The 13,234-nt window shown below is 33.8% G+C and overlaps 1 protein-coding gene across 1 annotated transcript in view; it reads left to right on the top strand.

The window, feature by feature from the left end:
• LOC150076266 (GRIP1-associated protein 1-like) overlaps window positions 1-13,234 on the top strand; it is a 370,153-nt gene that overhangs the window by 9,024 nt on the left and 347,895 nt on the right. The window contains exon 2 of the mRNA XM_090387422.1: window positions 7,699-7,765. Coding sequence (XP_090243548.1) covers window positions 7,699-7,765 — 67 coding nt within the window. The remainder of the gene's footprint in view (window positions 1-7,698; window positions 7,766-13,234) is intronic.

The following is a 13,234-nucleotide window of genomic DNA, read 5'->3' as shown; positions in this document are numbered from 1 at the left end:
TAGAACTTCAGAATTTTCATCTGTGCTACCATCCTCTGAATTGATTTGGTGTACTTCTAATGGCATTTCCATCAAATCCGCTTTTCCAGCCTCTTTTTCTACCAGTAATTTTTGAATGTTTTCGGTAGTCATATCATCAAAACCTTCCCCTCCCACCAACTTAGCAAGTTCTACTATCGCACTGATTCTGTTTTATGCTGGCTCGATCATATTTCCCAAATGAACTGACTCTGGCCATACATTTTTTCAACACGCATGTGTTGACGATTTTACTTCTTTGAGCGATAAAGCTATGATTCTGATACAGTCCAAAATTGAAAAATGTTTCCATGGCTCCATCACTTCGATATATTCGGAATCGATTTTTCCCAAAATCTATTGTAATGATTTTCTGATATAATGAATTTTAAAGGTAGATATAATGCTTTGATCTAATGGCTGAATTAAAGAAGTTGTATTAGGTGGTGGGAACATTACTTCAACATTTTCCATGGCCTGGTGCATTATCCAATAGTAATAAAACTTTGAAATCTATATTTTTCTGCATTAAATAGTTTTCCACAGCTGGCACAAAACAGTTCAGAAACCATTCTTTAAATAAATCAGCAGTTACCCAAATTATGCCTAAGCTCTTAGGCATAATTTAATTCACAACAAAGAAATTATTCCAGTACGGTTCTTAAGAACAAAGTTTAGTAATACATACCTGGAAAAATTTATAAACGATCAAATAAAAACCAAAATAACCTTAAAAGTCACAAACTGCACGCTTTGAAGTTACAATTTTTTATGGTCTTAAACAAGCACAAGTTCAATAGCACAGAAACTAAAATGGGGATTACCCAATAATTTTTTTTGCATAATGACTGGCGAGTTAACAGTGGGAATTTACAAAAAAAGAATGAAAATGTTTAAAAATTACATCCATTACAAAGAGTTTTCTCCTCACAAATGCTCAGAAATACCGTGTTATGCGAGGTTGGCCGCAATTCTCTAACTGTGTTATATAAGTACTGTGTTGTGCAAGGATTTCGCAATTTATCAATCGTGTTAGAGCAAGACCATTTTGTAGAAGTACTGTGTTATACGGGGGTTGCTTGTATTGTATATTGAAATGAAAACCGAAAATGGTGTACAAGTTAGAGAATATTGCTGGAGACTGGTATGCGGGAGATGATTTTATTTTCAGATTTAAGAAAGAAAAAAAAGTGACTTCTGTTAGATACCACACTAGCAAAGGGAGGTTAATATTCCCACCTCTAGTAAACCCATGAAAATCATGCTTCTGCAAAATGTTTGCAGTGTCTGCAACAAACTGGAAATATTAGAAACTTTTATCTCAAACTCTTAGTAACATGACACATTATAACCATAGTTGTTTTTGTGCCATCAAAAACCAAACTAAACCTCAAACCTTTGACCCATTAGTTCTAACTGAAACATGGACCTCTTGAGTTTCAAACAAATTTATTGTTCTGAACTGAGCTAACTATAATTTTGCTGTGCTCATGAACTAGGAAAAAAAGTGGCAGAACTGCAATATTTGTTAAAAATTGGTTACAAATTGTAATTGAAAACAAATGCCCATTTTCTGATTTCAAAGCTGTTCATTTAAGATTGAAATTACGACATATTTTTGTGAATATTGTTGGTGTCTGCCTTCCCTCCTCAGTCTGGCTGATATCTATTTAGAATTTTTAACTTGGACTTTTTTAAGATATGCAAACAAAACTTCATTATTATTTCTTAGGATTTTAATGGACCTGATTCTACTTCAAAAAATTTAAATGCTTTTGTTCTTAAATTAGATTGCCACAATTGCCATAAGACCCACAATTTTTTCTCCTACAAGAGGTATCAGCATTCTCAATGAAATTTATACTAATGCCCTAGATGTTGTTGACCTACCTGTCTCTATGCACTTCAGGTCAGACCATCAGCTTATCTCCAAGTCTCTTTTTTTGACACACAGCTTCTGTTTAAAAATTCTTCTAAAAGTAAAAAAAAAAGCGTGTTTAAAGTTAAATACTTAAACCAAAAATTGTGTGCTACCTTGTTAAATTTGTATCCTTGGAACACCCTCCTGTCTTGTCTCTTAGATGTTACATATCTGTTCTTTACTACTTGGTTGCAGTCTATAGTGAAATTTTCTGCATCAAAACTTTCTTACCCGTCAAACTACTTTAAGGCATGGTTGATCTCCACAGTTATCTGTGGCTTTTAAATGAAAAGAAAAAAGTTTTATAGCATACAAATTTTCCTTTTCTGTTCATAACTGTCAGATTTTTTTTCAGTCTCAGAAAGAATTTAATAAACTAAACCCTGCAGCAGTGCTCCTATACTTGCAAGGTCCATCTTGAAAATAATGAACCCATGTTAATTGTTGGTTGGCAATAAAAATATGATTTTCTCTACTTTCCTAAATATAGACAAATTTTTACTGGGTATGTCTTTTAAATTGTTTTTTATAATTTTCTCAAAGTTACAGCATGATTGCACCCAGCAGGTACAGCACCATTGATTGTTTTTATTATAACTGGCAATAGCGTATCTCAATAGTGATGTTATGAAATATTTTTCACAATTATTGTTAGCTATTTATGTTATTTTTCTGTGTAGCTTTAGAAATGTCTTGAAGTCATTTAATTATGTTTATTGTGAAATAATGATTTCACAACAGTAGTTTACTCTTGAAGCATTTTTTGTGCAATAACAACTTTCTGTTTGACAGTGTGTTGAATGTTTTGTCTTGTTTGCTTCAGTCATTTCTATTCAGACAACTGGTTATTTTTCTAATGTGAGTTAGATAGTTTTTTGTCTCTCCTTTATTATTCTTTCTTCTCATATTGGGTTATTTCCCATCCCACGGTACTAAATGGTACCATACTGGTACCAGATGCATGGGGTGGGTGTTATGTCCAGTTAGTATTATTGGTCAAGGAACTCTGACTATCCGACAAATGTTCAGGATCATGGCTTTCTGGAGTTCCATATAAATGTTCTCTATGAGGCCTATTGCTGCTGGATTCTTATGGAGGCTCTTTGGCACCATGCCAGTGGTTGACACAGTGATCGGGGTGGCCACTACTTGTTCCTAAATACACCGTGTTTCTCTGACTTCCTGTCTTAGGTCTGTGTGCTTCCTGATCTTTTCCTCTTATGTTTTCTGGAGGTTTGTTATTGTTATTTGGTTTTTAGGAGCATTAGCAACTAAGGCCATATTGCTCCGTGGATATGCGGTGGTCATTCCCGGACCTTTCCACATCTTCCGTATTTGGTGGTCATGGGCTCGAACCCCCGGTCTAATCAAGAAGCGTGTGCTACCACTGCTGCTCCTGCCCACCTGGCTACGGAGGTGCCGTTTTCTGGAGATTGCTGGTGTTGGGCACTGCTGTGTCAATCAGGTGGGTAGCCATTTCCTTGTCAATGAGTGTTATGTCTGGTCTGTTGTGCAGGATTATCTTGTATGTTATTATGGCACTCTCCCAGTATAGTTTGTGAGTAGGGATCTTTAGTACAGCCTGAGGTTCGTACTTGTAATATGGTACACTTTTTTTAGAAGGTGTATTAAAATGCATTATTGATGTGCCATTTATTATTATTATTATGAGTAATAGTAGTAGTAGCAAATATTGCAAGAAAGCAAGCTTATACAGCATAAGTGCAAAAAATAAAAAAAAAAACAAAAGAAAAAAAACAACCAACGCCTCCCATTTCACCTGTCTATTCCCTCTAACAGTTTATCTAGTTCTTCCTTAAATTTATTCCAACTACGACACCAGATGGGAGTTTGTTACAACAATCAAACACCCTCTGGCTGAAGGCAAATTTACGTGCATTTGACTTGCAACCATTCTTCCTCAGTTTGAATTTATGTCCCCCTCATGTGCATAGTCTGAGCAGGAGAAATAATTCTGTCAGCATTGACTTTGCCCAAGCCATTCATAGCCTCAAACACCTCAATCAGATCACCTCACAGGTGCCTAGTCTCCAGACACTGCAGTTTGCAAAACTGAAGCCTTTCTTGGTAAGAATACTTTTGCTCCCTTCACAAATCTTGTTGCCCTTCTCTGCACCCATTTCAACAGATCCACATCCTTGCTAAAATGAGGCTTCCAAACCTGTATGCAGTACTTAAGATGTGACATAACCATTGCCTTATACAATAGGATAATTACCTTCTTATCTATGCTAGAAAAATTTTTGTATATCATTGACAAAACCCCATGAGCTGGCCTGGCAGCCTGTCTGTACTACTCAAAAAACTTCAAATTTGACTGCACAATTACCTCCAGGTCTTTTTATTTTCCACTGCCTCTGGGTGTGTTATTTTAGATGGTATGTTAATCTGGGATTACCACTCCCCATATGATGTACTTTGCATTTGTTAACTTCAGTTGCTACTTAATCCATCTGCATAATTTGTCTAGATCTTTTTTGTAGTAACATACCCCGATTACTGTGATTACCTATCTCGCCAACCTTCTTATCATCTGCAAACTTAGACATTAAACCTGACATGCCTTCATCATAAATAATAAATATAGAAAACAGCAGTGGACCCAGCATTGAACCCTGGTGGAACTCTATTAATAACATTAGTTCAAGAAGAGCAGTGCCTATTGATAACCATTCTCTCTTCTTCCACTTAGCAGCCCTTTTATCCATAGCAAAAATTTGCCCTTAATGTTACCCTGTTCTAATTTATATAGAACTTTCTTTTATGTGCAGCATTATTATCAAAAGCTTTTCTGAACTCATATGTGAAGCCAGTTCATTAACTCATACGCACAGCTCTAATTTGTTTGGTCTTTATGCATTATTAAGGCATTAAAACAAGTGTCTCACAAAAGTTTTTCCATAATCTTATAAAAATTTTTGATTTATTTACATTTTTATAATTTTTTCTTATCTTTTGAGCATCAGTGTATATTATAAACTCTATCTTAAAAGACATGATCAAAGCTGCAATTAAAAATTTTCTTGTAGAAGTGCTCATATTAACAATATAAAAATTGCCAATTTATATTATTGACCTACTGTATTATTTTTCAGTTGAGCTGCTCTTTTATCTCGTTTTCACCTTTTAGTCCAATATTTTCATTAATCTTGTTCCACATACTGTATATTCTAAAATTTAATTTAAATGTTTATATATAATCTTGTTTTATCTTAGATTAGCAGTACAATATTATTCTTACTGTTTCTTCCTTGTTTATAATGCGATATAGTGTTTATTTAGTTATTTATTTATTTTTTAATGTTTTTTTTTTTGCTTCTGTCTACAGTCTCGGTTAGTTCTTATTGCTATTTGTATTGTATTAATATTATCTGTACCGCAGGGAAGATTCAGGCTTTTACTGTACCAGTCAAAAAAATAAAATAAATAAAAAGTAATAATAAAAATTTAAAAATAAAGTAAACAAATTTACTTGGTAACTTATGGAATAAGTTAATTAATGGAATAAGTTACGAGGTAACTTATTCCATTAATTAACAACTTGCTGGCTAAAAGATGACTTGGGCACCTCCATAGCCAGGTGGGAAGGAGCAGCAGTGCATAGCACATGCTTCTTGATTAGACCGGGGTTCGAGCCCTTCACCACCAAATATGGAGGATGCGAAAAGGTCAAGGAATGACCACCGCATATTCCCGGAGCAATATGGCCTTAGTTGCTAATGCTCCTAAAAACCAAATAACAACAACAAAAGATGACTTCTTGCAGTATAGCCTAAACCTCCTTCCCTGTAATTTGAAGTAATGGCCGTGTTGTACACAATGTTCGAGGAGTGTCTCACATTATGTGAAGCACTTGCCTGTGAACACAACATTAGTTTATACGATGGTTTCAATATACGTTTGTACATTTTATTGTGAGTATAATGCGAATAGCACTCTTTTCATAATTATTTCAGATGTATAATTTATGAGTGAAAATTTTGCCCACATTCATTTTACTATCCTCTTTCAAAGATTTATAGACCTCAGTGAGGTACCCTTTAAGGTGCTTGAACCCTTTCAAGATGCTCAGTGACTTTTCTCTGTTCCATAGGTGTATCAGGGCTCTCTGTGTTTGGCTTTTCTTGAAATTTGCCACTTCAGTTTGCTCTCTGTTTACCCTTTCAGCACATTTTGCATGCATTTTGTTGTCAGATCTGTGCTTTTGTCTTTGAGACCATGTACTGTTGTGACTAATTTCTTTATTTCAGACTTTTAGCAAATAAATGGATTTTGATTGATAGATAGACACGTAGATATCCTTACCTATATTTGTTATAAGAACAAAACTCTATAAACATTATTCAACCAACCATTGATTCAGTAGCCTGATGTCAGTTGAATGAAATGATATGCTGCATATGGCTAACTTTATAGCACAATTTAATTCTATTGATAAATTCTCAAATTTTTAATGGTGAAACTGTGGTGGTAAAAAAAAATTACCTTGGAAAAGCATCGAGTTACTCTGGAGTAAACAAAATGAAAAAGCACTCTGTTAGCTTGTAAGTTGAACTAAACCGGACTAAAAGAACTGATGTTCAGATCTTTTATTTCAGTTTCTGTTTTGTGCTCTATTTTGAGTAAGTAAATCAAAGTGATTAATTAATGTTAAAATGAATATTAATCTAAAGTTATTATGTATAACTATGTAATTATAAATAGTTATTTTGTAATTATAATTTAGCCACCGATAGGGGCTTTTAAAGTAGTGCTGCAGTGTTGGTATTAATGAAAATGTAAAGTACTGCATCAAGTTGCTCTAGTAAGAGTATTTCATATTAGTGTGTAATGATGTATTTTCTGACAATGTTAGATTAACTTATGAGCATTTACATTGGTTTTTATAATGTAAGTATTGGAAAAAATATTTTACAACAAATTTAAATGTTCATGTTGCTGTTTATTAATATTTTTTAAGATTTTTTTTTCTGGTCAATGATGACCAGAAATGGTCAGTAGTGATTCATAATGGTAGTAGTTATTTAAAAGTAATTAAAATTATTTATAAAGTTATTTATAGGTATTTTAAAAATTATTCATATATTTTTTAAACTTTCAAACTAATATGTAGATGTATTTGTTTATTTTTACACCTCAACTTTTAGTTGTTTGAAGCATAACCGTGATTGGAATAGCCACTCCAAGTAAACAATGTATTTTATATGACATTGATTATTACCATAAAAGCCGAAATATTTCTGTGCATCATGCTTGTCATTGTGCTGACTTTTTTGCAACATTAGGTACTAGGCTAATTTCTTATGGGCTATCATGGTGTAAAAGTGAGGCCATACTGCAGTGTTGTACACAGTGTTTGAGGAGTGTCTCACGTTATGTGAAGCACTTGCCTGTGAACACAACATTAGTTTATACGATGGTTCCAATATACATTTTATTGTGAATATAATATGAATAGCACTCTTTTCATATTATTTCAGATGATATTCAACAAATAGCATTTGTGACTAAATGTATTTAGATATTTTTCAGCATATTTTTAGTCTTTTTTTTATTTTTTCTTTCCTTTTCATTGCAAATTTGTGTGATAGCACAAAATTATCATTGAAAGCTTGTGTTATTTAGTTTGCAAATAAAAAAAAGGAACCTTTGCTGAAACTAACCAGTATCCATTACAAAGCAAAATGCCTCTGTCGATTATATATTTTAAGCTAAAATGATTAATTTTTCATTTTCAGACTCAGCTTATTGAACTGAGAAGTACAAATTACTCTTTGGAAGAAAGATGTGTTAAGCAAAATAGTGGTAGGTGTTTTTATATAAATAACCTGCATATTATTTATGATTGTATTTTTATTGTTACTATAATCATTAAATATATACTTCTTGTTCAGAAGTTAAAATGTAAATATCTTCTATAACTTAAAAAAAGCTCTATTATATTTGTATTACACAAATTGTATTGCTGACTAGCATTATTATATGCCTCATGGATGATAATGTGCAAAATGGAAGATAAATATGTCCTAGTTAAATAGTTATGTAGTAATTGCAAGTAAACTGTTAATTTAAATTAATACTCACCTTTGATTTGTTTAATGTAATCCATTGCTGAAATTATTTGTAATAATCATAATTCTCGACATAACTGTATACAGTGTTTTTTTCTCTCTCTCTCACTCCCTGAAATGTATAAGTGTATCACTACACTGGCTCATTTGCATGTGCATACCAACAATCTTGTTCTTTGTGTGTGTGTGAGGTGGGTTTTTTTTTTTTTTTGATAGAAGGAATAATAAAATAATACAAGGGATTTTAGAATTGGAGAGCTCTAAAAGACAGCTGTTTGAAAAAGAGTAAAAGCAAAAAAAAAAGAAAAAGAAAAGAGTAATGCAGTATGAACTTTTAAGTTGTTTATGTCATAGTATATAGACAGTGAACTCTCATCAGCACTTGAATTGAAAAATAGAACTCTGATATTTGGATACCAAGATTAATTATATATCTGCTCAAAGTTGTAATTGGCAGTGACCATCTTAATCTTTTGGAAAACTTTTCTGGGTAGTGTAGCAACCAGAACACTACGTGCATAATATAACAGTGCAATATATGCTTAGATGCTAATGTGCTGTACAGGGTGTTTCAAAAGTGATGGTCAATAATTTAAAGGTGAACTGTACAGATTATAATATGCAAAAAAAAAAAAAAAAAGCCTCGTAAAGTGAATCGTTTTCGAAATATTACACATGTCTAGTTGGGATCCACCACTGACAAGGTGAACTGTGTTGTTTGTTTAGGTTAGGTTATGCTCATTCTCTCCCTTTCCCCTCTCTCTCTCAATGCTCTGAGATGTAGCAGGCATACTAGTACTTGTCAAAGGATAGTCAACGTGGAAAGAAGTTACAGCAAAGAAGAGTATGCGGACATGCACTTTATGTATGGTAAAGCCAATGGCAGTACACTCAAGGCTGCACGTTTGTACCAAGAAGCATTTTCCTGCCGAAGGCAGCCCAACAGGCACACATTCATCAGGGTACATCGATGCCTTAGAGAACATGGGTACATCACACATGGAGTACGAGCAGAAGAGTAATGTCGAGGAAAGGGTATTAGAAAGAATAGAACAAAATCCAGGAATTTTTGACAAAAAGGGTTGCTCTGCAAGAGTGTGTACTGAGTCATAGCAGTGTGTGGCGAATTTTACATTGCCAATTACTGTACCCCTACTGTATCAGCGTGAACAAGGTCTCAGCAATACAGACTACCCTCCCAGAGTGAACTTCTGCCAGTGGATGCAACAACAGTGTGTCCTGAACACCCAATTTTTAAACAACATTTTGTTCACTGATGAAGCTGGGTTTACTCGTGATGGTATTTTTAATTTTTATAACTGTCACATTTGGTCTGACGAAAATCCTAATGCAGTTCATGAGTCACGACATCAGCAATGTTTCTCGTTGAATGTCTGGGCAGGACTACTAGGAGACCGTCTAATTGGACCACACTTTCTGCCAAACAGGCTAACAGGAGAGCTGTTAGCCTGTTTCTGGAAGAACATTCTTCAGTTCCTGCAGAATGTTCTTCCAGACTTATCTGATGATGATAATGTTCCACTTCAGCAACGCCAGAACTTGTAGTTTATGCATGATGGTGCACCGGCACATTTTGCTTGAGTTGTGACTTGGTATCCAACTAGAAGGTATGGTCAATGGTGGATAGGTAGAGGTGGGCCTGTAATGTGGCCTCCCAGATCACTAGACTTAAATCCTATGGATTTTTGTATCTGGGGTCATGTAAAAAGCTTGGTGTACACTTCTGACATTAACACAGTAGAGGAATTGCAGCGTCGGGTTGAAGGAACCTTTCAGCAAATCAGAAATGACCCAGGAATGCCTGAGAGGATTCACAACTCAATGCAGAGAAGACTAAAGCTGTGTACGGATGCAAGGACAGCATTTTAAACACCTTTTGTAACATCCTGTAACATCTGTAAAATCCTGTGGTGTTGAAACCCAAAATTAAAAATGTATTATCTTATGTTTAATAAAACCGCCCTTAGCAAAGGATTCACAGCTTTTTGCTGAACTATTGCTCCCATAGTCAGTGGCGGATCTTAACAGAAAATGTGCATTATCTCGAAAACGGTTCATTTGTGGCCCGATGTTCACTGGGACTTTTTTGTTTATTTTAGTTATACTTTTCATCATTAAATTATTGACCATCATTTTTGAAGCACCCTGTATAAATAAAAAAGAAAGTAAACTTTACTATCCAGTACATTTACAAGTTTATAAGCAGTTTTGTTAAATATTGTAACAGAGAATAAAATTGCAGTTTATTGATTTAGTGCATATATAATGCACATTTTACACATATGCTATACTGTATTTTGTTTAATAAAACTTTAAAAATTACTCCATAATAATTTTTATTACAATTACTGTAGTAAATACTGTACAGTGATATATATATATATTAACCTAACTATTTAAAAAAAAAAAAAAAACAGTCAAAAGGTTGGGTTTCTACTATCCGATATTTCTGTTATTGGAACAGTCCAGTCCCATTTATCTTGGGTAATTGAGGTTTAATTGTACTTATAATGGCGCCTCTGTAGCCAGATGGGAAGGAGCAGCAGTGGTTAGCACATGCTTCTTGATTAGACCGGAGTTCAAGCCCGTCACCACCAAATACGGAGGATGCGGAAAGGTCAGGGAATAACCACCGCATATCCCCGGAGCGATATGGCCTTAGTTGCTAATGCTCCTAAAAACCAAATAACAAACAAACAAACATGTACTTATAATAATAGTGAGTCTGTGTATACATCTTTATGAATTAGAGAAATATAGAAACAATTGCAGCATATAGAAGGGTATTTCCCGCAAGAATATAAATGTTATAGACAAAATAGAGAGGGGGGGAGGGGCAGAGAGAGAGAGAGAGAGCGAGCGAGCGAGCAGTTCTTAGGCCTAAGGGACTAAGAATAGGTTTTTCAATGAGATATCCAAAACTGTTATGTTTTTCAGTGTACTTTACAAACTGGTTGGTTTATGAGATTGTCATTTGGTTATATGTCCCCACTCTAATAATATTTCTGTTTACAGTTGTCGAAGCCAAATTTGTTTTATATACACATAGATTTCCATCCCCATTCTTTATCAGGGTTAGTAACTATTGCAGGAAGTAATTTTATCCATTTTGAAAAAGGATAGGTAAAATTGATTTAAACACTGCCTGTTTATAACTCATTTGTTTTGATCTGATTCAAACCAGATTTACAGTACTGTTGGGGTGCAGTAAGGGTACACTCTTACAGGGTACTTCTATTTTGATGCATCATCTTAAAAAAAGATGGTTACTGCTTGAAATACAGGTCCAGTCTGTTTGAAACTCTTCTGTTTACAGCCAATTGTAGCAAAATTTAAAACCAAAATTGCCTAGATACGCTAAAGTCATCCTCATTGTCATTTGAAGTAGTATTATCTGGTAATTTGAAAAATCTATAACCTCATTCATTAAGAGGAATTCTTATTTTTCAGTTTTCAGTATGAAAACCAATGTAATATAAAAGTAACAACAGTAATGTAATATAAAAGTAAAAGCTAAAGCATATTATTTTTTCACTATATTTAACAGTAATAAAATGATAAAAGCAAACATCCCAATAACTAATCAAAGAAATCTTCAACTATGTCAAACTGATGAAATTACAGCCATCTGTTGTATAGTAGTCAAATCTGATTATAAAAGGAATAACATCATTTACTGACAAATTACATAACACTACAGTAGTGTTATATGCTTTTGATTGGCATGTCTACCTGTATTGTAAGTTAGGGGCAAGTGGTTAATTTTATTGCTGTATAACTGCAGAGGTAAAAGATTGCCAGAATTCTAGTGAAGGATATTAAACTTACAATAAAGTGTAATCAGCAATAATCTTTAGTGAAGGATCACTGGAGAGACAGAATTTTCTTTTTTCTTTTTATATGGTAACACCCTAAATCATCAAAACTGATGTATGAGTTGAATGTTGAGAAGACAGAAGATGACTGTTGACATATCTCTAGAGTTATTCTTGTGAAACACATGTAAAGGAAGGTTGTTCCAAAGAATAGAAGTAGAGGGAATAAGAGATGAAAAGATAGTTCTCAGAGGTTGGAGAGTAAACAGATATCGACTGTTTGAAGCAAGTATTCAGACTGGCTCAGAAGAGAATGATAGATTCCAAATCTGAAGAAATATCTCATAGAAATACCTCTAGAAAAGCATGCAGCAGAAATTTAATGTCTTTATTGACAGATTGGAGAGAGAGTTTGTCCTAGGAAGGCCATTAATTAACTTGACTATCCTCTTTTGGATAGGTTCTAGTAGCCTTATAAAGGTTTTGAGAGCAGTACTTTAGATGTAGGAACAACATTTGATGGTAGGATAAATTTGAGATATGTATAGAAGCTGTAGTTGTTTAGAAGAAAAGTAATGCAAAAATTAAAAAAAAAAAAAAAAAAAAAAACAATTTTTTTTTTAATGTAGGCAAAGCAACATTTATGATGTACTTAAAACTGTATCCTTATGAAATGTTAAGAAAGACATTTCATCTGTGCTTAAAACTGTCCTTACAAAATGCCAAGTGATTAGAAGTCAGGGTAATTCTTAATAAAAATACATGATTTTGTTTAGAAATCTGAGTGTCATTGAAGATGAGCATGGGTGAAACAGACTGTTTATTATGGAGAGAAGAAAAATGTAGTTATACAGTCATTTCTGCAACAGTGTGGTAGTTGCATTCTTGTGAGACCTTGTGCTATAGAAAATTGCACAATAAAAATAACAGGGTTTATGGAAAAAAATATGGTTGGGGCAGATCACAGAAAAATTACTCAAAAATCAAAACAAATTTAGCAGTTAGACTAATACAAAGGATAGTACAGTTTAAATACATTTTAAATTCATATTTAATAATGAAATAATACAGTAAATTTAACACTTTGAAAAAATTTAAAGGTAACTTGATGGGGGAGGAGGAAGGTTTCTGAGTTATGAAGATGGGCAGAAGGTCATCTTCATCACTTTTAGGTGCAGTTGTGGTTGCCGGGTTAGAACAAAAAATAGTTAATCAAGAAGTGGATGGCTTTGGTTCATTGTCTTCTGACTGCATGGGAGAAGGATTGGCTTAAAAAAAAAAAATCTAGTTTTTGCTGCTTTGCCATTTTTCATAAGAAGCTATTTGTAGGGTGCCAAATAAGACCTTATTCCATGAACTTGGAATCT

Source organism: Mastigoproctus giganteus, chromosome 13 (assembly GCF_048544385.1).
Source record: "Mastigoproctus giganteus isolate SK-2022 chromosome 13, ASM4854438v1, whole genome shotgun sequence".
Taxonomy (NCBI): domain Eukaryota; kingdom Metazoa; phylum Arthropoda; class Arachnida; order Uropygi; family Thelyphonidae; genus Mastigoproctus; species Mastigoproctus giganteus.
This window is presented reverse-complemented; position numbering and strand designations above follow the sequence as displayed.